Source organism: Rattus norvegicus, chromosome 18 (genome assembly GCF_021556685.1).
Source record: "Rattus norvegicus strain SHRSP/BbbUtx chromosome 18, alternate assembly SHRSP_T2T, whole genome shotgun sequence".
Lineage (NCBI taxonomy): Eukaryota > Metazoa > Chordata > Mammalia > Rodentia > Muridae > Rattus > Rattus norvegicus.
This window is the reverse complement of record NC_141551.1, coordinates 66,080,544-66,107,980: the sequence shown is the minus strand read 5'-3', so window position 1 is coordinate 66,107,980 and position 27,437 is coordinate 66,080,544. Positions and strand designations below refer to the sequence as shown.

At 40.1% G+C, this 27,437-nt stretch overlaps 1 protein-coding gene across 13 annotated transcripts; it reads left to right on the top strand.

Annotated features, from left to right (window-relative positions):
• The first annotated feature begins 42 nt into the window (after positions 1-42).
• C18h18orf54 (similar to human chromosome 18 open reading frame 54) lies at positions 43-24,461 on the top strand. 13 transcript variants are annotated; one of them, NM_001017462.2, is given in 9 exon segments: positions 43-224; positions 489-799; positions 2,647-2,966; positions 4,285-4,581; positions 5,323-5,473; positions 8,821-8,911; positions 13,711-13,842; positions 15,575-15,645; positions 22,869-24,461. In NM_001017462.2, coding segments are annotated over 7 exon segments (1,098 nt in total). In that variant the 5' UTR covers positions 43-224; positions 489-799; positions 2,647-2,683; the 3' UTR covers positions 22,942-24,461.
• The last annotated feature ends 2,976 nt before the right edge of the window (positions 24,462-27,437 follow it).

The window sequence follows — 27,437 nt, the reverse complement described above, 5'->3', positions numbered from 1 at the left end:
CCTCCGGGCGCCTGGTACTACACATGCGCCGTGCGGCCCGGCGCCATGTTGGGTCGGTTTGAAAGCGAGCGCGGGCGTCTCGCCCGCCCGCGGGGGCGGAGGAAATAGCGGTCCCGAGGAGGGCGGTGTCGCGCTCGGGGATGCTTTGTCGTGTCGTCCGGTTTGGGAAGTGCGTGGGCTTCCCGCCGAGAGTCTGGAACTGTGCGTTTTAAAAAAGTGTCCCGGTGAGCCATCTGCGGGGAGCACCGCGTCCTTCCGCAGCAGGAGGGAGACCCTGGTGCTGGGCGGCGGGACGGAGGTGGGGGAAGATCTTCCCAAGGAGGGCACTGTCTGGAAGAAGAGTAGGGACGTCCCGGGGTGCGGTGACCCGAGGGGCCCCGACGAAGCTTGCGGGTGCGTGCGGGGGCCGTTGTCACTCAGCATCCACTGCGGGCCCCGGCTGCTGCGGGATGAAGGTCTTAACCCAAGGCCATGTCTGTGTCCCCAAGCACAGGGACGCTGCCACCCCGGAGCCAGCACGAAAGCCACACCCAGCACACACGGATGGCCCCACTCTTTGCAGCCCAGAGCCTGCCAAGATCAGTGTTCCGGACCCGTCGACGCGCCCCTTTGCAGGATAAACCAGAGCAGCGGTTTCCAAGAGTCGTGCTCCACTTCCTGGGCGTTCGTCTCCCTGGCACCCTTGACACAGTCGACTGTGTTTTGTATCGAGGTGGTTGAAGTTTCTTGCCCTAACTTTTACCATTCAACAGGATGGTTGTAATTCGGGAGATCGAAGCCGGAGCTTGCGAAGGGAATGGTAAGCTATATGGTATTTACTTAAAATGTATGTAATTGGGAACCGTCCTGTGACCGAAATGGGAGGGAGAGGGGGTCATAAACAGCTTTAAAAATGTTGATAATTGTTGGAAGCAGGGGTAATTGTTGGAAGCAGGGGTGTAGGTGTACAGGGGTTTCTTAAACTCTTCTACTTCTGTATGGACTTAAAACTTGCCAAAAGAATTGCGGGTTTTCTTTTTGGTCATGAAAGTGGAGATAACTCTCACCCACTTGGTAAGAATTAAATCCAACCAACAGCTCTCTCCCTTTGACGATGTTGCTTGTTGTTGTTGGTGAAGTAAAATTGGCATCCTGATTTGTGACATAAAACGTTATCCAAGTGGGTTTAGTTGAGCCAGTTTAAAGATTCGTAAGAAGGATAAAGCATAAAATTGACTTTGATCAGTTACAGCAGAGCCCTCAGGAACGGAGAAGAGCTTTGTCTTACATTCTGCTGCCACTCCCCAAATGCTACCTTCTCCCTCAGCCCCAGAATGCTAGGAAGATAGGCAGGAGCTACTACGGCACTGTCTCCTTAATTAGAACATTTGTTATATATTTTTTTTTTACTGTTTTTTTTTTTTTTTTTTTTCCGGAGCTGGGGACCGAACCCAGGGCCTTGCGCTTGCTAGGCAAGCGCTCTATCACTGAGCTAAATCCCCAACCCACATTTGTTATATTTTAAAGTCAAATTTGACATTGCTAATACCACATCAAACAAAGAATATACAAAGTCACAGCCAGAATCGAACTATTGACATTGCAACATTGTAGCATGTATCACTACCTGTGTGTGAGGTTTTTTTAGTACAGAGAATCCTTCAATTCTGAGGACTATTATGTCCTGAATTGATACATGTCTATCTCATTGTTTACAAAAGTAGATATTACTACTGTGCCACCAGCTCTCCCAGTTTTACTAGAAAAACATAAAGCTGATCACATCGAATGAATTTCCAAACCAGTTAAGCTTTCTTAAGAAGGTGAAAGTTTTTAAGAATTGAAACTACAGGACCTGGAGAAAGGCAGTGGTTAAGAGTGGCGGCTTTCCCAGAGGTCACAGGTTCAATTCCTGGCACCCACATGTTGACTCACAGTTGTCTGTAGCAGCAGTTCCATGGGCTATGCAGCCCTTTTCTGACCTCCCTAGGCAACAGTCATACATGTAGTACGCAGACATAAGTGTAGGCTCAATACTCGTACACATACGATTATAAAAATTAAAATGCACCGAGCATATGAAAAGTGAAGAGGAGATTCTCGACATTTTTTAAAAAAGGCTTATATAGCTAGCCTGCTGGGAAATAAAAATTTTAGTTTATTTTTTTGTATATATTATTTTGCTTTCTAAAGTTATTTTTGGCTAAAGTTTCATATTGATGCTTATTTCTAATGCTTTATTTAATGGCTTAAAAATTGATTGTCAGCTATCTGTAATGTATGTCAGTAGGCTTAGAAGACTTAAAAATAGTGTGTACCTATTGGAAACGTTAGGTGCTGTGATGTCATAAAGTAGATCACCATGAAAAAGGACTGTCCACAGTAGCTTTTAGGACTCTAAAAAACAGTACCTTTTCCTTGCTTTTATATTGGCAGATAATTTTTATCTGTATATTTCCAAGCACATAGTAGGTGCTCAAATTTTTTTCCTAAGTCATTCATGAATGACTAACAGTAAAGATAATAGGAAACTTTCAGTGCTTACTTAGGATTATCCATTATCAATAATTAATTTTAATCCTGAAAAACTTCGTTTACATATTTAATAATTTATATTGCCTATCATCATTATTCATGGGCACTGTCACATTTGTTTCTGTATTGTAGTATTTAATGGAAACGAATAACTCATCTTGAGAAAGCCATGGCGAAATTAAACACAAAGCACAGAGTTTGTTCTCGGGAATCTTCAATATCTTCCCTCCTGGCAAGCTGCAGCCTAAGTGGGAGTAGTGGCTGCAGTTCCGACGGCTCGTTTCAGTACAAGGACCAACTGTACAGCTCTGCTTCTGAGGCACTGCAGGCCTACATTGATGATTTCGACCTAAGCAGAGGACATCCTGGTGCAAACACTGACAAAGTGAACATTGATGGTGAGGTTGGTAACGGGCCACACTTTTCCAGCTGTGTGCTTACACCAAACAATGGTAGGCTTTATTCTTTATGCTTGCTTGCATTCTTTTATGTCCAGTGATTTAACATACTTGAGAGAGGTGCCTTAGAAAGTCGGACCTTTTGTTATTTTGAAAAAACCCTTATATTGCTGAAGTCTTGATATTTTGTAAAATGTATTATCTACTTGTCATGATCCCAGGAGTTTTTTGCTAAGATCTTTTGTCCTCAGAGAGGACACAGGTAAATATAATTAACAGTAGAAAGTGGCTGATCCTAAAGCCATTTTTCTGTGGTATGATAGAAAGAGCACTGATACTTTTGTCTTAAGAAGCTATTAAATAGGGCTGGAGAGATGGCTCAGAGGTTAAGAGCACCGACTGCTCTTCCAGAGGTCCTGACTTCAAATCCCAGCAACCACATGGTGGCTCACAACCATCTGTATTGAGATCTGATGCCCTCTGCTGGTGTGTCTGAAGACAGCTACAGTGTACTCATATACATAAAATAAATAAAATCTTTAAAAAAAAAAGCTATTAAATAGGGTTGGAGAGATGGCTCAGAGGTTAAGAGCACTGACTGCTCTTCTGGAGGTCCTGAGTTCAGTTCCCAGCAACCACATGGTGGCTCACAGCCATCTGTAATGAGATCCGATGCTCTTTTCTGGTATGTTTGAAAACAGCGACAGCATACCTGCATAAATAAATAAATAAATAAAGCTTTAAAAAGATTTATTTAAAAAAAGAAGCTATTAAATAATCCCGATCTTTCTGAGTTTATATTTGCTCAATTTCAGCTGGTGAAATAGGAATATTATTTTTACCATCTGTATTCTGTGGAATAATAATTATAATATACTAAAAGTTTGTCCTTCATAAAGCCTCACGAAGACAAGTCTGGAAAATGAATTTATAGACTCGACTGAACACTAAAGAGTGGTAGTGTGGGAAGAGTGTGGATGATTTGTTTACTCGCAGAGAGAACCAGATAGCATTCTCTGTGGCGGTGCCACTGCAGGGTTGGGAGCAGAGAAAGCAGATTGTCTTCCCACCTACTTTAATAGTTTTCTCTGTTGCTGACTGTCACTGCGTAAGTATAAAGGTGAGTCTGGGTGGAGAAAGTTGAAGAAACAGTGAGAGAAGACACAGATTTAGCTGACTGATGTGACGTATAGAAACTAAATACTGAAGAGGTATGAAAAAGCATGTGCTATATTTACCAGTTTATACGTTTAAGATTTCTATTCAAAACTAATGGTAAAGGGGAAGCCCCAAACTGATTCCTAAATGTAATTCGCGTTTCTGCTGACTATTATATATGATAAAAATAGACAGAACTGTCTTTGTTTTTCAGCGTTGGCAAATCTTGATGACAAACGGCACTTTAACCCCTTATACTACAGAAGAGAGACTATTAATGACATGGACTCCATTAGCCTAACAACCGATGATTTGTTAAGACTTCCAGCAGATGGATGCTTTTCCTTCTCTCATGTTACATCTGATCACCGACAAAAGAAGAAAAGCAAGAAATACATTGGAAGACAGGATTCACTGGACATTAAAGATAGTCCGAGTTTTTATGCTCCCAAGAGCAAGGATAATACACTTCCTCCTTATGTATATACAAATATAAATGGAAAGAAATGTGGTAGGCCCAGAACCCCAAAACCTATTCATAGAAAAAGTAAATGTGTTTCGGAATCATCTTTATCTTTCCCTAGAGAATCATCTCTCAAGGACTGTTCAGAGCGCAGTCTTGAAAAGAATTATCCAAGATGGCTCACTAGCCAGAAATCTGACCTTAGTGTCTCAGGGGTAACTAGTATACCTGATTTTAAGTATCCAATTTGGCTCCATAATCAAGACTTGCTACCTGATGCAAATACTCCAAGGGTGTATAAATTATTTCATGAAGATGCATATCGCCCTATACATAGTTACCAAACACAAAGAACAACTCAGCCTTTAAATAAAGTAGATTGTCTTGAGTACTCTTTTGAGCCTTCAAACTTTACAGATTCCTTTAGTGAGTATAAAGGATTAGTTAATGAATTTAAATGTCAGTGTGACAATCCACTTCTCCCAGGACAGTTCCAAAAGCCATTCTGTGGTAATATTTTGTTTTTAGTTTTTTATTTTAAAACAAAGGATGTGTTAAAATGTAATATACTCTGTAGAAGTTTTATGATGTACTAACACTTTTAGAATATATATGATCTTTAGTATTTTAACACTATTAAAGTCTTTATATGTTTTCCTTGCTTAAATTATCACACTTTATCCTAATTTGTTGTTATAGATGTATACATTCCCAATGTTTTACTTCCTGTTGACTGTGAGATATTTTGAGATTTCTATTTTTTTTCTTAAAGAGTGTTTTTAAAATTAGGTGACAAAATTGAATTGCTCATCCTAAAGGCTAAGAAGAATCTCAAACAGTCTACTGAAGACTTAGCGAAGCCTGTGGAAAAGGACGACAGTCCTTGCTCCTTAGATAAACTTGAAGCAGAGCGAACCTGGGAAAATGTCCCTGTTACTTTGTAAGTAAGTGACATTGTTTAGTGTACCAAATGACAAGTATTACGTCAACATCAGATGTACTTTGTACATAACTTAATGATTAATGGTGGCATGATTTAGCTTTCGTATGGCTTAAGATGCATTTTTCAAGTGTTCCTGTGAGATGACACAATGTTTCATGTACTTCCATAAAACACATGCTGCGTGGCGCTAAATTATCTATATGAGTGTATGTGAGACTCTGCATACATGTAAAATAGAAGTAGCGGAAACATTTATCTTGCACATGGAGTGAGTGCTGTTGACTTTCCTGTTAATGTTCTCTCCCAGCCTCTGTTACTCATGTCTTGTTACATTTTGATTTTCTCTTTTGGTTACTGCTTTCCTGAGATGACAGTCCCTTTTGAGACATGGTCTGTTGCAGTTCCTAGGGTTTTTTTTATTTGTACACTCAGCCTTCCACGGCACTCTGTCTTGGAGTAATTTAAAAAGTGCCTACACACCTAAGATGAGTATTGTACTCACTGGAACTTATATAAAAAGAGTATTTTCATTAGTGATACCATATTTGCACTTAACAGAAATGCAATTTTGATAAGTAATATTTGTGTCTCAGGCTCTAATAGCTGATTATGTTTCATAATTCTGTATCCTGTTTTCTTTCTTGAGACAGTGTCATACTCTGTAGCCTTGGCTGGCCTTCAACTCTTAGTCCTCCTCCGCCAGCCCGGGAAGGACCTGGATTCCTTTGGCTTGTTTCTCAGTTGGATACTTTGATGCCAACGCTGACTGTCATCTTCATTTCTTACTTTCTTGCTTTGATAGTAGTGTAAGTTCTCTAAAATTTAAAGATAGAGAAATAACAGTTCCACAGAGTTGTTGAGAGGATTCAGTTTGAAAATGGAGGCACCGGGGCTAGTTTCCGACTGGGGCGAGCTGTCTATGAGTCTCATGCTGTCGGTGATTGCTCATAAGACTTGACTTTTTCTTTTTATTTCTCATGCTACTCCCATATGTTTTTTAAAAGATTTATAGCTAGCTCACTTATTTAATGCCCTTTATTTTTTTGTTTCCTAATCAGTCATTGCATGAGTAAAAGAATAGCTACAATGCTTACTTTATAGTCGTGACCAAAATGAGGAGTAAAGTCAGAGCGGAGCTGAGGAGTGGGCATAGAAATGCATTTACTGTAGGCGTTTGCAATTAGACTGTACTACTTGCATTTTATACGAGTCATATTAATGGTTTGACCCAGTAACTCGCACCCAGCACTTCAGTTTTGGAGTGTCAACTCACAAGTACTGTGCTTGTAGGAAAAAAGAAAAGATGGACTGCTGAGAAGAGTAAACAGGTCTTAGGTGGAAACTGGCGGAGCATTCCAGGATCAGACAGTGTAAACAAGAAGTGTAGAGTTAGTGCTGTAAAGGGCGACTACATGCAGGGCAGCCGCCTCCGTGCGTAAGGTGCTTGCACACAGAGTAGAGTTTGGATCTGTAGCACCCAAGTAAGGAGCTGGCTATGGTGGTGTGAACCTGTAATCCCAGTGCCTGGGGAGGGAGGGAGAGAGAGACAAGAGGACCTCTGGATTTTTTGGCAAACTAGTTTTGCTAAGTTAGAAAGCTAAAGTTCAGTGAAAGACCTTCAGAAATTAAGATGGGTAATAAGACATGGGACACTGACCATGGTCCCGACGTGTACACACACACCACATGCATATACATACACATATGCCACACACACACACACACACACACACATACACACACATACACACACACCACACACATGCCCACCCCCCCACATACACACATACCACACACACATATACACACCACACACATACACATGCTACACACACACTCATACCACACACATGCCCCCACACATACACGCATACCATACACACACACCACACACATATACATACATATATACCACATACACACATACTACACACACACCATGCACATGCCACACATACATATACCATACACACTTAAACACATGCCACATACCTATATACACATAAAACACCATACATACATACACACATAAAACACACTAAAATGTAGAACTTAATAAAAATCAACCAAACATTCTTTTAACAAATTTTGTTGTGAAAATGTTAAAAGTAAAAGTAGGATAGTGTATGAGCATGTTTGCCTGTGTCTTCAGTGTGGATATGTAAAACCGTCTTGTTGAGTTGTGAGGGAGAAGACTACCCAGACTAAGAAAAAGCTCATGGCAAGGTATAAATAAAATATGTCATCTAAGAACTGCTTCTTGAAATAATTAGCATGCAGCATTTAAAGCGTTATATAAAGGTTACTAGATACTGTGTTTAAGTTATAAATATGTAATGATATGTAAAGAGCTAGGATAATTTCATTTATTTTTGTGATAAATACAGTTTAATTCGGAAAGTTCTTATTTTCGCCATGAGTAATCCTTAGTACTCAGAATATCAAGGAAGAAGTGATTATTGAATGACTAAATATGTAAGGTGCATAGAGAATTATTTAACAACACCTCTGAGATAAGGACAATGGGTGCAGATACTCAGGATTAGACACGTGAGTTACTGAAGGTCATATAGAGTTGGGACTGGGATCAGAATTTTCAATTTGGAGTTTAGATTTTAAAAATTAAATCTTTCCTCAGTTTTCCCACATTAATAATAGTTCTGAGGTGGGTTTGTCCCGTTGTCTCCTGGGAGAATGAAACTACCACTTAAGTAAGTCTCTTCAGAGTTTGAAGCTTTCTATTATCACTAGTAAAGAGTTTGGTATGTATGCATGGCACGGAGGGATGAACCCAGGGTCCCCTGCGTGCTTGCCTGGGACTCTACCACTGAGCTACCCTCCCAGCTTTCACTGTATTTACTTGGGAAGAGGTATTGTGACAAGCGGATGAGCTTTTGAAGTTATTCCATAGTTGGGCAGTTCAGTTGAAGAATAGTTTACTTTATATGTATTGTCTTTAAAGCTGGAAAGGACAAGCAAAGGGACACAGAAGGGCTGAATTCTGGTATCAGCTTAGGGACAAGGTGGAGGACTTAATACCCAGCTTTAATATGAGTCATACCCATGACATTTATTTTTTGGTCACTACTAAAAATTTACTTTTAAGTGTGCACGTGTGTGTGTGTGTGTGTGTGTGTGTGCGTGCGCGCGCGCGCTCACATGGGTTGTGTGTACGTGGGTTGTATAAGATGTGGATGCTGGAGAAGCATGGGGTCCCATGCAATAGCAGCAAGGACTCTTGCCTAGGCTATCCTTATAGCCTCGCTAGTTTTTAAGGGAAAACTTTTGAATTCTATCATGCCTACTTTTAAAATTACTGTTTGTATCCTTTAAATCCTGTGTAGCAAATCTCCTGTCCCTGTTAAAGCTGATGACAGTCCTCAACAAAATTCCAGGACAAAGTGTCTTGAGGACTTTTTAAATGATTGTAATCAGGTGAGTAAACCTAATGATTATATTAGAAAGTCTGTAGTTAAATTGTGCATACTGATTTCTCTTACTCAATATTCTAAAACAGAAAACAGTTCCCGAATTCATTTTCCCCAACATATCCAAAACCTACAACTATTTTCAGGATATTTAGTATTTTAAAGTATAAGAATTTAGTATTTTGAGGACTTTTTGTACTGTAAAGTATAAGACACTGGAGTCGAATTGTACATGTAGCTTGGACTGTCATTACAGCTTTTTTCTGGAAAACAAAGGAGATCATTGTGGGGAGATGATCTTGCTTTGTGGGCCAGTTGATCACTGAGGCTTGAATTTTTCCAGTACTAATACATATTATAATAATGTAAATTTTTAGCTTATTTTACAAAGTCAGTTTCTGTGTCTTATAAATCAAGTTATATGCATGCATTGAAGAAATGATACATGATTTGAGCTAAAAGTACAAGTACACCTGACATGTTCCAGGATTGTCAGAGTGAGTCAGATTAGCTCCGACAGAAGGGTAAGAAGGTGGCAACATGGCCAGGAGATCTGGGAAGCAGAGAATGCCCTGTGAGGAGCATGTTAGGAGACCCAAGAGAAGGAGCAGTGACCTCGCTGGGGAGACTGCTGCAGCCTCCAGAATAGTAGAGCAGTGAATTGGGTAGGGTACGCACCTTGGAGGTGATCAGCAATTGTCCCATTTGAAATGTCTTGGAATCCAAGGTATTTTAGCCAAGCAGCTAGGTGATGGCGTTAATAGAGGAACATTGGTAGAGGAACAAATTTGAGTGGACTTTTTGAGGTTTGGCATAGGTCCTAGATAGTACTCCCCTATCCATACTCCCTCTCTCCGCACAGTATCTCTTTCCTTTGTCGTAGAGTTGCCCATACAATCCCATTTATCTTGGACGTGTTGCTTCAAGTCCTGTCTTTCTGCATGTGTGACCTTTCTTTTTACATGTGAGTCTCGTGAGTCTAACTCTCCCTTCTGGGGAAATGTTTCAATTTCAAGGAAACCTCTATCCTTCAGCAGTAACAGTGAGGAGAGAGGACACACCTGTAACATCAGCCATATTAAGCTGTCCGAGATAGAGAGATACAGTTAGAGTGACTAAAGCCCATCAGTATGGCTGGTAACCACAGGAGGGGGAACTGCTAGCAGGTGGAGCATTCCTCACAGAATGAGATAGGTGTAGGGCAGCAAATGCGTGATGGGGGCGAAGCAGGTAAACTAGAGCAGGAAAGGTAAGGGGCAGGCTAAGGGAGAAGGTTTTAGAAGGAAACAGAAAAGACCCAGAAACTAACAAATAACAAAGTGGAAGAAAAAATGAAAATGATTTCCCAATAATGAAAAATTCATAAGTAAAAGTAGATAAAGTAACAACAAAAATATTAAAGGCTTTTCTTAAATAAGACAAAGTCAAAACAGTACTAAATATAATATAAGGAAAGGGGAAACATGAGGCAAAACAAAGAAAAAAGAAAAGTTGTCTTATACTGAAAAATACACAAAACTAGATAAGTATATTAAGGAGAGTAAAAAAGTAGAGATATAAACTAAAACTAGGAGCTAAAGAACAGTAAAGAGAGAGAAGCATGGAATAAAAGAAAGGAAAAAAGAAAAGAGAGGTTAAAATTGGACATGACAGTTGCTTTCTGGGCTCTCAGATATTGGAGGCTGTTTCATGGGGTAGAGGGTCAGTTGGGCTTGAGAACTCTTGGCGTCTCTCCTATGATTGGTGCTGGTGTTGAACTTGTGTTGGACAAGGGTGGGATATCTACTAGAGTTGTCTGTATTATCATCCCTGTGCTGTGTGCAGCAGGGGCCTCTGCTGCTGGTACTTGGTTGCGCTCTCTCTAGCTACTCTCACTCCTCCTTTCTCCAAGTGGTAAACATTCTAGCTGGCAGGCACTTATCAGAGAGTAGTTATTTGTGTAAACTGATGACTTTCTAGTTCTTAAACATTAATCATTCTGTTGGGGAGATATGATTATGGATATTAAATAGTTTGCTGGAGCTTCAAAGTTCTTGGCCTGTACAGCAGTAAATTTCATCACTTCTGAGGTTGTTTTTTCAGTCGCTGACCTCAGACTGGACTGTCAGACTCCAAGGTTTTTCTCAGTTGATGAAACTACTAAGGGCAGGTCTCCTTCTTCCTCCCTGTACCATTTACTACCTGGGTTAAACCAGCTGATGTCTGATTTTGTTTTTGTTTTTGTGTTTTTTGTTTTCTTGTTTTTGGCTTATGAGTAGATTGGACCTCTTGTTCTCCCTAAAACTCTGGTGTCTATTTCAGCAGTGGTTGAATTTAGGCTCCCTTACTTATGATGGTTTCCTGTTCTCAGGCTCCCAGGTTATCTTAGTTAAGCAGAGGGTGCTCTGGGAGCCTGAATGAGAATGACCCCGTGTTCTCATGTGTTTGACCACTTGGCCCTCAGTTGGCGGAACTGTTTGGGAAGGAGAAGGAGATGTGGCCTGTTGGAGGAGGTGTATCATCTCCACTCCTGGGGGTTGAGCTTTGAGATTTCCAGAGACTGACTGCGTTTGCTCTCTGCCTCCTACTTGTAGCTTATGGGAGTGCTCATCTGATCCTGCTACTGTTATGGGCTCTCGCCCTCTGAAACTGTAAGCAAAAAGAAATAGTTTCCCTTATAAGTTGCCTTGGTTGTGGTGTTTTATCACAGCAATGGGAAAGTAAGACTAGTATCGTGCTCTCTCCAGATGCCAGTACAGGAGGAGTGCTCTGTTGTTAACACACTTTCAACCAATTCTGAAGTTGGTGAGAGCCAGTGTTGTCCTGTGGGTAGGACTGTTCTGTGTCTCACTGAGAGGAACTGTCGTACCTTTGATGAAGGTTTGTTTCCCTACTCCTGCCAGAGGGCTGTGTGGTTCTGCTTACTTCTTTCAACACTGAGTTACCCTCTGTCTCTGCACTGCTCCGCTCCACACGCCAGTCTTTGCTCGTCTCTTTGGAATAGGGTCTCTTTCTAGCCCTGATACTTCTCCATAACCAGCTCACGTGGAGTCAGCTGTCAGTCTGTTACTTAGAAGTTTAAATAGTTGTGTATGTGTGTGTGTGTGTGTGTGTGTGTGTGTGTGTGTTTATATATGAAACATTACTGAATCAGGAACAAAATAATTTCCCCAAACACTATTAAATTTCAGTAGTAAGTCTCAGAATATTGAATAGGTTCTGATTTTAAGCCTAACTGGATCCTTACACTGATGCTTTTTTCCTCTGAGGTTTTATTTTACTGTCGTAAAGTATACATGCCATACATTTGCCATGTTAATTTGTTTTAAGTATATGCGTCAGTGATATTTTAGTAACGTGATATTATTTTAAAGATCACCAACAACTGTCTCTAGAGCCTTTTCATCTTAAGCTAAAGTGTATTACCCTGCGAGCACTGACTTCGCATTCTTCTCCCCACCTCCTGACTAAAGAAGTGTCTTGGTTTTTGTAACTATAAAGTAGCCACTTGGGAACTTCATAAGAAAGGTCATGAGCCAGTGGAGCTCAGAAGGTGGAAGAAGGGTTGTAAGTTCCAGGCCAGCATGGGGTATAAATTCCCACATAGGCAAATAAATTAAAATGCTGTAAGAATGTCTGCAAACAGTCACCCTGCGGTATAGGTAAGCACTGAGGTGTTTTTCATCATGCAAAGGGAGTATGGCGGTGGTTAGGTCTTTAAGTGGAAGGTGCTAAAGAGGTAAAAAGACAGCATCTCTGTGTGAAAACATACAGACAAGCACACATTTGACTTAAAACATAGTTTTAAATTTAATATCTGTATCAGAGGAGAGTATTTCTAGATTAGCTTATTTAACATGATTTCTGGTTTCACCATTTTCTTGGCAAAATGTAATGGTTTTATTCATTTTTCCTTATGTCTGCATAAGACTTCGTTGTATTTATATACCACATCTTCTTTCTGTATTCAGTCGTAGCTAGGCATCAAGGTTGGCTCTGTTTCCTGGCCGTGTGAATAGAGCGGCAGTAAGCTTGAGTGAGTGGATACTTCTGTGGCATGCTGACGCACTTCTTTGGATACGTAACCAACAGTCATGTAGCCGGGTTAAACGGTCTTGCGTTTTCAGTTTGTGAGGGATAATCATTTCCTTTCCATAGTGACTGAACAATTTGACATTTTTCACAAGCTAGTGACTAAGGCTTTCTTCTCTTTTCTCAACCAGTGAAAACATAATTGAAATCTTGAAATCTAGTTCTCACTTTGTTGATAACTTTCTTTAGATATTGGAAAAGAACATTTCAAAAGCTGTGGATTTAAAGGTATTATGTAAATGCGTAATATTCATTTTAAAGACCCAAGAATTAGGACTCTGTCAATGCTCACTACAAAACGAAGCTTCCCTGAGAGTAGCTTAGGTCTATGGTTATAACCATGTGTTTGGACAGCAGTTGCACAGTTCCACTCTTAGCGGAGTAACAGTAGTAAAGCTATGTCTTGACCTGTGGCCTCCTCTAGCTGTCAGCTGTTGGTCAGATATCGTGAAGGTCCCGTCTATGGAGCATCCCTCAAGGTCAGTCAGAAAGCACTAGTCGGTAGCAGCCATGCTGCTGTGACACCAGAGATGAATCTTTTCTGTCAGGTTGGTATTGCAGCTTGCAGGGTCCAGTGCTATGTAAGACCACAGACAGAGTCGATTTGATTTTTAAGACACCAATTTTAATGCATTGTCTTGCTTTTTACATTCATTCTATGTTGAGGGATATTATACAATGTACTATTTTCCTTTTATATCTAATGGTTGATTTTCTTATTTCATTTAACTTTAGAGCTCGACTTTATCTGGAGGCAAACATCATGGTCCTGTGGAGGCCTTGAAACAGATGTTGTTTAACCTTCAAGCAGTACAAGAAAGTTTTGATCAGAACAAGAGTACAGAGCCAGAAGAAAGGAGGAAACAAGTAAGGACAACCTTGGGAACTGAGATGTGTGCGTTTATCCAAAGTCGTGTTATTTCTTCATGCTAGTGGCAGGATACATGACAGAAACATGGTTTATCTTGGCTTGTAGTTTCTTAGATTTCAGTCCATAGTCTTTGGTTCCTCTGAATTCTGCACTCACAGTGAGGCAGAACATGAAGGCCGCAGGAGCAATGGTGTCTGGGAGTAGAATGGGGAGAGGCTGTGCATCCCATGAACCTCCTGAGAGTGAAAGAGGTAAGGGCTGGATACCAGTGTGAGTGTCAGCAGCAGGCTCTGTGAGCAATGTCCTCCACGCTGTAGCCTTCCGAAATAGTTCACCCGTGGGGGATCAGCACTTGAGCTGTGGGATCATTCTGTATTCCAGCTTAGATCGGACTTGATCAGAATCGTTTTAGACATACGTGTAGTTGTCTGTAAATGATCATGTCAACACAGTACACGAGAAATGATTTCACTCCCGTCTAGTACTAGTAGATTTACATTTCTAAAGTTTTATTTCGCTTTTCTGCTTCCGAGCTATCGTTTCTGTTTATTTCATGCTTCTGCGCAACATCTTATTTAGAGATGCTGCCGCCACAGTTTTAGAAAACCAGCAGTGCCCTCTTTGCACCTCCTACAGAATTACTCTTGTGTGGCTTCTCACAAGCACAGAAGCTTCTTAGAGTTTTTGTGAAACCCAGAAGATGTTCTTAATGTTAGACTTCTCCACCTTTGCATCAGAATAGCAAATCTATTTTTATTATGTGTTTATTGGCATTTCTGAGTACAAAACATTTTTTAAAAATTGAGTATTTTTAGAAATTTTGAAAAATGTGTTTTTGCTTCATGTAGCAGATGAATTTTCAAAGTACAGAACCATAGAATTTAAATTCTCTTATATGTACTTGTGAATTCTAACTGGCACTTAAAACAAGTGAAAAACAAAATTTGGATATTTTGGTGTAATATATAAGTATAGATTATTGAATCGTTAAATTAAGCTTATTAATGTATATGTACCTTATATAGGTATTTTTTTGTGGTGAGAACATTTAAAAATCTATAAGTACCATAGTTACACAGTAGCTATCTTGAACTTACCCCCTTCTGGGTGTGATATCATATTCTTACCCACATTTCATTTGTCATCACTTGATCCTTTAATCTTACTCTGTGGTCCAGTGACATCAGAAGTAGCTCAGTGGTTAAGAAGGCATGCTCTCACAGAAGACCTAAATATAGTTCCCAGCACCGTGTAGGATGGCTCACAACTGCCTGTAACTCCAGCCCCGGGGCTTTAAGAATGGTACTTTTTAGATTCCACGTAAGTGAGATCTTGACTATTTGATTTTCTGTGCCTGGCTTACCTTCCTGATTAGTTTTCCTGCCATTCAGTAGAACTTTACAATAGAGAGCATTACATCTGAGTGAGTCAGCCTTATATCTCTGTGTCAGTTTTACTCTGACACTCCACTCATAGCTGTAACCCATCCTTCATTTGCTCTCTTAAACATCACTGACACGTAACCTTGTCTGTTAAGGTGTAATTTCCAGGCAGTGTGGTTCTTTAATGGGCATGTGCTTAGAAGCATGTTTTAGGAGCATTAAGCAGTAAGTCAAAGAAGTTTTAGAATGAAGGAACAGTGAAAGTATTAATTGCTCTTCAAAAAATAGTTTGGTACAATGTATTGAGTATTTCAATTGTTTTTGTGTCTTTTGGATTTAATAATAGGTGTCAGAGGATGATTTTTCTAAACTGCAGATGAAGGAAAACATGATTCCTATTACTAGGTCTCTTCACAAGTAAGTATTGTTTACTATTTTGGACACGAATCCATTTTAGTTATTCCTTTAACAGAAATTCAGGTGGAATTCAGTAGTTCCCAGAGTAAATGTGTGGTAGGCATACTTAAGGTTCTTATAGCACATACTTTACTTTAAAATGTGATACGTGTATTTATGTGTGTTTATGTGGTAGGCATACTTAAGGTTCTTATAGCACATACTTTACTTTAAAATGTGATACGTGTATTTATGTGTGTTTATGTGTGCTTTTATGCTTGTAGAGGCTAGAGGTCAACATCGAGTGTGTTTCTTATTCATGGAGTGCATTATTTTTTTAAGAATATTGCTTGCTCTTAAACCTGTGCAACTTATTTAAATAGTCCTAACGGCTGAAAAGATGAAGGACATACAAGCTGTAATGGATATGACTGGGTCTGATTCTGTCTTTATTTCAGAATAAAAGCTGAAATTCGAGGTATTTAGTACAGATGTGAATATCCTGTAGCAATAATAAGCCATGAAATGAGTCCATCTAGTCACAAATGCATCATTATTCAATGTATCTGAGGCTGGCAAGATGGTTTGGTAGGTACGAGCACCCTCTGCCAAGCCTGATGATCTGATTTCAATTCTTGGAACCTATGTAGTGGAAGGGCAAAACCATTCCTACAACTTGTTCCCGGTCTTCTACACAAATGCTGTGTGTGTGTGTGTGTGTGTGTGTGTGTGTGTATACCTTTTATAGAAAGGTACATTTATCTTCCTTAGTCAGAATGTCCTAAATAAAAATGTAGTGAATACTACAAGTTGTTTCTATCGTCAGGCAATATGGTTCTTTATGTTTGCATTTGGTTATAAAGATATGAGGTAAGATGGTCTCTGCGCCTTGGGAGGTATGGGTGTGATATGGATGCCTCGTATTTTCTTCACGTTAGCCAGATGTGGGTCTCCGTGTTAACCACCATCTGCTACAGAATGGTCTCTGATGAGGACGGTGAGATGGGTCATTAGGAGTCGCCGTAATACCACGCACAATTAGAAGAGCAATAGGAATGGTTCCCCCGAGGGCCTGTGGAGCCAGGAGGTTTTGCTATAATGGACAATGTAGGAGTTATCCCTTAAGCAGCGGACCTTATGTCCAAGCAGAAAGTGTTTGATTACTCCCATGCCATTGATGCCACTGTTACACCGGAGGCAATCTTACCAGGCTGCTAGGTACTGAAGCTTGTAGGGTTCACAACTAGGTAGATTTCATAGTTAATTTTCTCCTTCAGTAACATGCACGGTATCCTACTATAAAATCTAGGTGGTAGAGATGAGACTTTCATCTTGGTACCAGCTTGACTTCTCTGTGTCTGTGATTTAAGTATGTGGTATTTTCAGCAGTAAGGTTTTACCATCAAATATTGGAGGATGGCCAAGAGCAGTGGTCATAGCCTGTATTATTTGGGGAGATTGTGGGACTGCTCTGGCAAACATTTTGGGAAGAGATAACTCATATCTGACTGACAGTGGGCTTCCTATTTGATAGCCTATGGCGTCTAGGGAAGGCATTGTCCCACTCTACTAGGGGAATTCATTTACACTTTTAGTATGTGTATATACTCTAGGATTCTACAGTACTCCATTTCCACCAGGTTCTCAGGGTCATACTCCTTCTGTTTGTATTTCTTCTTCTGAGAACCTTTACATTACCTGCTTCAATTAAACTGTTGAATTGTCTGCTTCAACTAAAGCTATTTTAGACTAATTTTTATTTTTATATGTATGAATGTTTTGCCTAAATGTGTATATGTGTGTACCATATGTGTGCCTGGACCCTTGTAGAGGCCAGGAGAGGGCACTGGATTCCCTGAGTTATGAGTGGTTGTGAGCCCCCGCGTGTGGAGCCACCAAGCCTTCTGTAAGAGCTCCAGGGGCTCTTCAACGACTGAGCCATCGCTCCGATGGCTTCCTCTGAGTTTCTTTCCTCTTTCTTTGTTTCCTTTTTTTTGTTTTGTCTTTTTGGTTTTAGGTTTTTTTCGAGATCTTCATATATTGTGTTTGCTTTGGAGCTGGTATGGATTTTCTTCTCTTTGGTAGGCTGCCTCTTTACTGTCGACAGTATTATAGTTGTCCCATTTTGTCAGCTGTTGCCTGTGCTACTGGTTTTCTTATTCAGAAAGTTTCTTCCTGAGCTTATAAGGTGAATAAGCACATTTCCTAATCTCCTCTGTCAGACTCGGGCTGTTGAGTCTAATATTGGGACTAAGGTCCTTGATGTATTTGCAGTTGTTTTGTGAGAATAAGAGATAAGGATTGAGTTCCATTCCTCTACATGTAGTTAATAGAGTTTGAAGCTGACGATGCCGTCTTTTATTTAATGTGTATTTTGAAAAGTGTATTCATATTCATCTTCCTGGAGAAGTTACTTGTCTTCTCAAAAAAATGAGTTTACCTGAGAACTGTTTTTATTATTACTGGATACTTTATGTATTTACATTTCAAGTGTTATCCCCTTTCCTGGTTTCCCCTCCAGAACCTCCCTATTTCATACCCCTCCCCCTGCACCCTCTCCTACCTCACCCACCTGGCATTCCCCTACACTGGGGAATCGAGCGTTCACAAGTCCAAAGGCCTCTTCTCCCACTGATGCCAGACAATGCCGTCCTCTGCTACATGTGCAGATGGAGCCGTGGGTCCCTCCATGTGTGCTCTTGGGTTGGTGGTTTAGTCCTGGGAGCTCGAGGGCGGGGGCTGAGGGCAGGGGGGCCTGGTTGCTTGATACTGTTGTTCTTCCTGTGGGGTTGCAAACCCCTTCAGCTCCTTCAGTCCTTTCTCTAACACTTCCTTTAGGGATCGCTGTGTTCAGTCCAATGGTTAGCTGCAAGTATCCTCATCTGTATCAGTAAGGCTCTGGCAGAGCCTCTCAGGAGACATCCACATCAGGCTCCTGTCAGCATGCACTTCTTAGCATCAGTAACAATAACTGAGTTTGGTGGCTGCATGTGGGATAGAATCCTAGGTGGGGCAGTCTCTGGATGGCCTTTCCTTCAGTCTCTGCTCCACACTTTGTCCTCATATTTTCTTTAGACAGGAGCCATTCTAGGTTGAAAATTTGGAGATGAGTGGGTGGCCCTGTTCCCCAACTGGGGGCCTTGCCTAACCTCAGGATATGGTCTCTACATGTTCTCCCTTCCCTTTGTTGGGCATTTCAGCTAATCTCATCCCCATAGGTTCTGGGAGCCTCTTGCTTTCCTAGCATTTGGGACTTGCTGGTGGCTACCCCCCAGTTGCCCATCCCCATTGCAACACACCTCTGTTCAAATTCCTGACCCTCTGTATATCATCCATTTAGTTTGATGTTGGCTACTGGTTTCTGTGTATTGCTTTTACTATGTTTAGGTATGGGCCTTGATTTCCTGAGCTTTCCAAGACTTTTACCATGAAGGGGTGTTGAATTTTGTCAAATGCTTTCTCAGCATCTAATGAGATGGTCATGTGTTTTTTTTTTTCTTTGAGATTGTTAACATAGTGGATTACGTTGATGGATTTCCATATATTGATCCATCCCTGAATCCCTGGGATGAAGCCTACTTGATCATGGTGGATGGTCGTTTTGATGTGTTCTTGGATTCAGTTTGTGAGAATTTTATTGAGTATTTTTGCGTCAATATTCATAAGGGAAATTGGTCTGAAGTTCTCTTTCTTTGTTGGGTCTTTGTGTCGTTTAGGTATAAGTGTAATTGTGACTTCATGGAACAAATTGGGTAGTGTTCCTTCTGTTTCTATTTTGTGGAATAGTTTGAAGAATATTGGTATTAGGTCTTTGAAGGTCTGATAAAATTCTGTACTACACCCATGTGTTCCTGGGCTTTTTTTGTTGGGAAACTTTTAATGACTGCTTCTATTTCTTCAGGATTATAGGACTGTTTAGATGGTTTATCTGATCCTGATTTAACTTTGGTACCTGGTATCTATAGAAAATTGTCCATTTCATCCAGATTTTTCCAGTTTTGCTGAGTATAGGTTTTTGTAGTAAGATCTGATAATTTTTTTTAATTTCCTCAGTTTCTGTTATGTTTCCCTTTTCATTCATGATTTTGTTAATTTGGATACTGTCCCTGTGCCCTCTGGTTAGTTTGGCTAAGGGTTTAATCTGTCTTGTTGATTTTCTCAAAGAACCAGCTCCTGGTTTTGTTGATTCTTTGTGTAGTTCTTTTTGTTTCTACTTGGTTGATTTCAGCCCTGTATTTGATTACTTCTTGTCATCTACTCCTCTTGGGTGTGTTTGCCTCCTTTTGTTCTAGAGCTTTTAAGTGTGCTGTCAAGCTGCTAGTGTATGCTCTCCCCAGTTTCATTTTGGAGCCACTCAGAACTGTGGGTTTTCCTCTTAGCACTACTTTCATTGTGTCCCATGAGTTTGGGTATGTTGTGCCTTCATTTTCATTAAATTCTAAAAAGTCTTTAATTTCTTTATTTCTTCCTTTCTTGACCAAGTTTTCATTGAGTAGAGCGTTGTTTAGCTTCCATGAGTACGCGGGCTCTCTGTCGTTTTTGTTGTTGTTGAAGACCAGCCTCAGTCCATGGTGATCTGATAGGATGCATGGGATTATTTCAATCTTCTTGTATCTGTTGAGGCCTATTTTATGACTGGTGGTCAATTTTATGGTCAGTTTTGGAGATGGTACCATGAGGTGCTGAGAAGATGGTATATTTCTAGTTTTAGGATGAAATGTTTATAGATATCTGTTAAATCCATTTGGTTCATAACTTCTGTTAGTTTAACTGTATCTCTGTTTTCTTTGTTTCCATGATGTGTCCATTGATGAGAGTGGGGTGTTGAAGTCTCCCACTACTATGTTGGGTGCAATGTGTGCTTTGAAGTTTAGTAAAGTTTCTTTTATGTATGTGGGTGCCCTTGCATTTGGAGCATAGATGTTCACAATTGAGTTTTCCTTTGATGAGTATGCAGTGTTCTTCCTTATCTTTTGGTTGAAAGTCAATTTTCTTCAATATTAGAATGGCTACTCCAGTTTGTTTCTTGGGACCATTTGCCTGGAAATTTTTTTCCAGACCTTTATTCTGAGATAGTTTCTGTCTTTGCCACCGGGGTGTGTTTTCTATATGCAGCAAAATCCTGGGTCCTGTTTATGTATGCAGTCTGTTGGTCTATGTCTTTTTATTGGAGAATTGAGTCTATTGATGTTAAGAGATATTAAGGAATAGTGATCGTTGCTTCCTGCTGTGTTTGTCCTTAGAGGTGGTTATGTCCGTGTGGCCTCTCACTGTGGTTTGTTGAAAGATTGCTTCTTTGCTTTTTTCAGGGTACAGTTTCCCTCCTTGTGCTGGGGTTTTCCATCTATCACCCTTTGTAGGGCTGGATTTCTGGAGAGATATTGTGGAAATTTGTTTCTGTCATGGGATATCTTGGTTTCTCATCTGCCTTAACTGAGAGTTTTGCTAGGTGTAGTAGCTGTGCCTGGCATTTCTTTTTTGTTAGCATCTGTATGACATCTGCCCAGGATCTTCTGGCTGTCATAGTCTCTGTTGAGAGGTCTGGTGTAATTATGATAGGTCTGCCTTCATTTGTTACTTGTCTTCTTTTTCTTACTGCTTTTAATATTCTTTCTTTGTTTCATGTATTTGGTGATCATTATATGATGGGAGGAATTTCTTTGATGGGCCAATCTATTTGGAATTCTGTAGGCTTCTTATATGTTCATGGGCATCTCTTTCTTTAGGTTAGGGATGTTTTCTTCTATAATTTGGTTGAAGGTCTGGTAAGTTGGGAGTCTTCGCTCTCTTCTGTACCTATTATCCTTAAGTTTCATCTTCTCATTGTGTCCTGGACTTCCTGGATGTTTTGGGTTAGGAGCTTTTTTCCATTTTGCATTTTCTTTGACTGTTGTGTCAGTGTTTTCTATGGTATCTTCTCCCCCTGAGATTCTCTCTTCTATCTTCTGTATTCTGTTGGTGATGCTTGCATTTATGACTTCTGATCTCTTTCCTAAGTTTTCTATCTCCTGGATTGTCTCCCTTTGTGATTTCTTTATTGTTTCTATTTCCATTTTTAGATCCTGGATGGTTTTGTTCAATTCCTTCACCTGTTTGGTTGTGTTTTCCTGTAATTCTTTAAGGGATTTTTGTGTTTCCTCTTTAAGGGCTTCTACCTGTTTACCTGTGCTGTCCTGTATTTCTTTAAGGGAGTTATTTATGTCCTTCTTAAAATCCTCTTTCATCATCGTGAGATGTGATTTTAAATCCAAATCTTGCTTTTCTAGTGTGTTGGGTATCCAGGATTTGCCATAGTGTAAGAACTGGGTTCTGATGATGCTAATTAATTCGCCTTGACTTCTGTTTCTTAGCTTCTCCCTTGCACTTGCTGCTGGTCACCTGGTTATCTCCAGTGTTAGTCGCTGTCTCTGGTGCTTGTTAGCACTCCTCGAAGACCAGCTTTCTTCCGGGTTGAGGGTGGGGGAATGGAGTGCAGAGAGTTGTGGTCTTAGGTGCCTCAACACTCCTGGGAGAGCAGTTCTGTCCAGGCAAGATTTGGTATGGAGAGTTGTGTCACAGGGTAGCTCCTGGGTGCTGATGGAGACCAGAAGGATCCTGTCTCTGGCTGCTCTGTGGTTCCTCTTTGGACTCTTGGTGGGTCCCTCTTTGGACAGTTGTTGGAGCAAAAGTGGTGGTCTCACCTGTGAGCTTTGGAGTGACAGTATGCATGGGAGACCAGCTCTCTTGGGGCGGGATTTGGGTATGGAAGGCTGTCTACAGCCTTAGCCGGGGCATAAATGGAGACCAGAAGAGAGATTTTTAACTGACTTTAAGCCATATTTTTAAAATTGAAACTGTCTTCACTATAAATATTAAATGAATTACATGCCTTGTTTCTATATGATTCATATAGCACGACAATAAAAATAATTTTTTTACAGAGCTATTGGGAAAAGTATATGAAAAATGTCTTATTAAATATAATACCTGTGATACTATTTTTTATTAGGTTCTGGCAGATTACTAAAAATTGAATATTATATTTAAAGCAAATGTTTACAAAACAGTAACTTATTTTACTTCAGATATCAGTTTATAAAAAAGAGTTCTCAAAGTTTTATATTTTTTGTAGCTTAATTTCTTACAGTAACTTTCTTACAGTAACTTTGATGTTTAAATGATGTTATCATCATCTCTTGCTTTATATATTGGCTGTTCACTTCTCAGTATTTTTTTATAATGTATTTTTAATTTTTTTAATGAAGGGCCTTACAACATTTATCTCGCCTGAGAGACCTGGTCGATGATACCAGTGGGAGACAGTCACCAAAGATGTGAAGAGGAAAATAAGCCTTCACCACAATAAAGCGTCACCATACCATGAGCTGTGTACTCTTTGCTGTCCCCTACACTGACACAGTGAAATAAGTCATGTGCTGCTCTATGACTAGTGTACTTATTTCTGAGGATCTGAATGAAGTTGGCCTGATTGTATATGATTATACATTGGATCTTCATACCAGAAGATCTTTAACATTCAGAAGTGGATCATCTCCCTTCTCGCCATTCACCTGGATTTAGTTTGAATCGATGTTCTCATCATTTGTCATGTAATTCTTCATTGTAAAGTCTGTAGCTTCTCCCCAGATCTTCTGAAGTTGAGATTTGAATGTGTGTGTACTGAATGTTTTCACGTGGCTTCAGGAATACCTACATCGTTGTATCATAGGGGACATTTTGTTACTTCCGAAGTTTCATAAATTGGTTATTTAAGGTGATCTGTTGTAAATAGTTTGTGACTCACTGTTTATGGAGTGTTCTTATTATGAAACCATGTAGTCTTTTCATTTACTTAATTCAATTAATTGATTCTTTTTAAGATAATCTTGATAACACTTAACACTTGACAAGTCATTTTATAGAGTATATTTTGAATTTAATATTTGATATGAAGTTTCTCAGATTTTAGATTTGGATTAACCTCAACCTATTAAAAGCTATGACGTTATGACAAATCTAAAACTAAACAAAAAATGAGTGTAGAAAATCGAAAAACAATTATAATTTAAATCTATTTACTCTAGTCTTCCAAATTTATCTCTAGATAGAACTGAACAGAATTGTGCTTTGCAGGTTCTACTAAGCAGATATTAATATTAAGTAGAAAACATTTTCATCGAGAATGAAAATTATGTAATAAAGCATAAAGAATGTATTTCAAAGCTTCATGAAATTATAGTGTATGGTCAAATACTGCAAAGTAACATTTTACCCAGCTTTTTGATGAATAAATTTGTTATATAGAATTTCCAAGTACATATGGCTAAATACTTTTTTCATCTATTAAGGCACTTTTGACATTAAATACAACCAAGTAGGCCCTGTCTTTTGTGTTCCCTGGCATAGAGGTTCCACCACAAGTCTCTGGCTAGGCGAGAAGCTCTTTGCTAACAGTAAGATCTCTCTGCTGCTGACACTCTGTTGTGTGGTAAGTTCTCCTGCCTGGTGTTAAAAGGGAAGATTGTAACACGATAAGCATCAGGTATGTCTGGGAGAGCCATTTTATCTAGTAAAGACAATTTGTAAAGAGAGATCTAGGTTATAAGTGCCAATATAGTTGTCACACATAATACATACTATTCCTAGAAAGCATCAGAAAAACATGGTGCTGCAGTGACCAAGATTCCTTTGGTCAGCACTCTTTGCAAGAGCATTATTTCCAGTAGTAAGTATAACCAGCTCACCCTAAACAGAGTACAACCTGCACTTTAAAGCACTTCGTATTACCAAAGAAGCATTGGTTTCTTTATGGAGAAATTCAGCATTTACTTAAATAAAGAAATTGATTTAATAGGTTATTAATCCCAACTTGTGTGTGTGTGTGTGTGTGTGTGTGTGTGTGTGTGTGTGTGTGTGTGTGTGTGTGTGTGAGAGAGAGAGAGAGAGAGAGAGAGAACTAAAAAGCAAATGTTCATAAAGTTTGTCAAAGAAGTAGTTTAGCTGCATGTATAATATTTTAAAGTTTTTTCTTGATAGAGTTTTGGAAGAAAATGGCAATATGGAGCCTTCTGAATTGAGAATTTAAAGTAGATAAATTAGATTGAAAATGGATAAATGTAAAATTGTAACAGTTTGTTGCTCTTACTTTTAACGTTTATTGGGAAAAATTTTAAATTGGAGAAACGAAAAGGCTTCAGGTTTTTTAGTATAAAAATTTTTAACCAAAGGATTGTTGTGGTGAGGTGGTGCACATCTTTAATTCCCGCACACAGGAGGCAGAGGCCGGAGACTCTCTGAGTTTGAGGCCAGCCTGGTCTACACAGGGAGTTCCAGGACAGCTAGAACTACACAGTGAGAGACCTTGTCTTTCAAAGCAAAAAATAAAAAGGGAAAGGGCATGGAGAGATGGTGCTCTGAATACGGCGCTTGCTACTCATGCTTAACTCAGGTTAAAACAAACAAAAACAAGCGGAGTAGAGCATGGCATGATCCTAGCCTCAGAAGGGCAGGGAGAAAAGAGTCAGTCCTGTGGCTTGCTGGCCAGCTTGTCTAGTGAGTAAGGTCCGTGTCAGAGATATTTCTCTAAAAATGAAGTAGACAAGTATCCCTGAGAAATGATACGTGAGGCTATCCCTCATTTCTGTCTGCATGCGCTCACACTCGATTTCATGCTGAGATCACGTGAACAACTGAACCAGCACTGAACAGCACTGTCTTATGTTCAAGGCGAGTTCCCTGTTCAGCGCCATACTTTCCTCACCACTGAGGAACCGTCTCCTTCAATTTGCTCTGGTATATGGTTCTGTAGTTAGGTTATTTCCTGCCAAAATTTAGAAGTTGGGATTTTCTTGTACTTAATATTTTGTTATTTTGTATTTAATTGATTAGGCTAGTATCTTATATAGTTACAAATGAAAATTCTCAAGTATTAGAGCAATGACTCCACAGTTAAGAGCACACACTGCTCTTCCAGAGAACCTCAGTTTGGTTCCCAGCACCCAGGTTGGGCAGCTCACAACTGCCTATAATTCCAGTGCCAGAGAATCCAGTGCCTTGTTTTGGTCTCTGAGGGAGGATACCTGTACACATGTGGCAGTTACTCATGCTGTTAAACACACTTGAATAAGAATACTAATCTGTAAAATATTCTGAAGAAAAATCATATTTTTCCTGCATTTTGAATAAATGGATTTGCTCTAAGTCGATTGATTTTATGTTTTTATTTTATCCTTTACATATATTTTAAACCTGTTTAGTGGAAGAAGTGCCGATGAGCACAGGGTTGACTCTTGGTGTTATAAATTCTGAGTTTGGACAATTGTGTGATAAGGAGCCACGATGATGTAAGCATCATGGTGTTTTTTCCCTTAAAAATCTGCTGTTGTCCTATTCATCTCCATCTCCACAAAGCCATCTTGAAATGAGCTGGATCAAACCTACTTGAAACTTAACTTCCTTTCTGATGTTTCTGCTTCTGTTCTCAAACAGGATCAGAAGTTTTATAAGTATTACACCTGGACGAAACCATAAGCTTCCTGATTATTTGAACCCTGATTATTTGAACTTGAGATTTAAAAGTTTTTGGTATTTTGCATTTTACCAGATACTCAATCCATTTTACAGATGTAGAACTAAATCAAGAACTAAATCTGACTGTCATGGTTGCTTTGTGCCTCTGTGATGGGGTATCCGGGACTAGGTAATTAATAAAGTCCGTTTCCTTGTTCTGGAGGATGAGAGGTCATCTCAAAATGCTGCCATGTCTATTGTTTCTGTTGAGGGCCACTCTGCTTCTGAGGTGGTGCCTCGCTGCCTACTCCAAAGAAGACTGTTTCTGTGTATAGCAAAAGCATAGAAAATAAAGGGAGCCACATTGTCCCTCAAGCGAGCCCTTTTATAAAGACATTAGTCCATTCATTCATGAGGGCAAATCCTTCTGACTTAAAATACCGAACCTGAGGCCCTGCCTCTAAGTCTGTTGAGCTGTGGCTGTAGTGCGTGGGTTTGAGGGACTCAGGTAAAGCAAACATGGCTTTTGCATCATACTGCTTTGAGCCTGGCTACTATCTGTGTGTGTGTGTGTGTGTGTGTGTGTGTGTGTGTGTGTGTGTGTGTGTGTTGATTTCTAAGGAAATGTGCATAGTGACTGAAACCATGGCTACTTTAGTTCTACTTGTTAAGCTAGAGCTGAAGACAGACAGACTTGGGAAAGATTAAGACCTTGCTGAAGAGGTATCTGGAGTCCACTAGACGGCAGATGGAGGTAACCATCTTGGTGGGGCCAGATCTCATCTTGAGCCACGAGGCAAACAGCCAGCCAAGGTGCAGGAAAGTTGTTGATGACTGTCTTTTTTTTTTTTCCTTCCCCTGTTGTTGTAATAATGTAGTCTGAGGAAAGAAGGGGTTATATTAGTTCAGAGTTGAAGGTAGCACTCCAATTCATGGCCGGAAAGCCAAGGCAGCAGGAAGCTAAGGCAGCTAGTCAGATTGCATGCCACAATCAAAAGGCAGTGAGTCCTCCATGGCTGCTGCTGCGGCTGTGTTTTCTTTTATTCAGGCCAGCATCCTCTGTTTGAAGATCGGTCTTTGTACATCAAGTAAGATAATCTCCCTGAGGCATGTTCAGAAATCCACTTCTCAGATCCCAGATCCCATTGAGTTGACCACACTAACTAACTAACTTCACAGTGAGTGGATGGATGGGTGAGCGGAGAAACACGAAGGTGCTGAGCAGAGTCTGAGTGAAACCCCTAGCCCAGCCCTGGAAGCTGGTAAGGACAGCATGCCTGGGAGAGCGGTTGGGACAGAATGCTCCCGAATGTCTTATACCACGC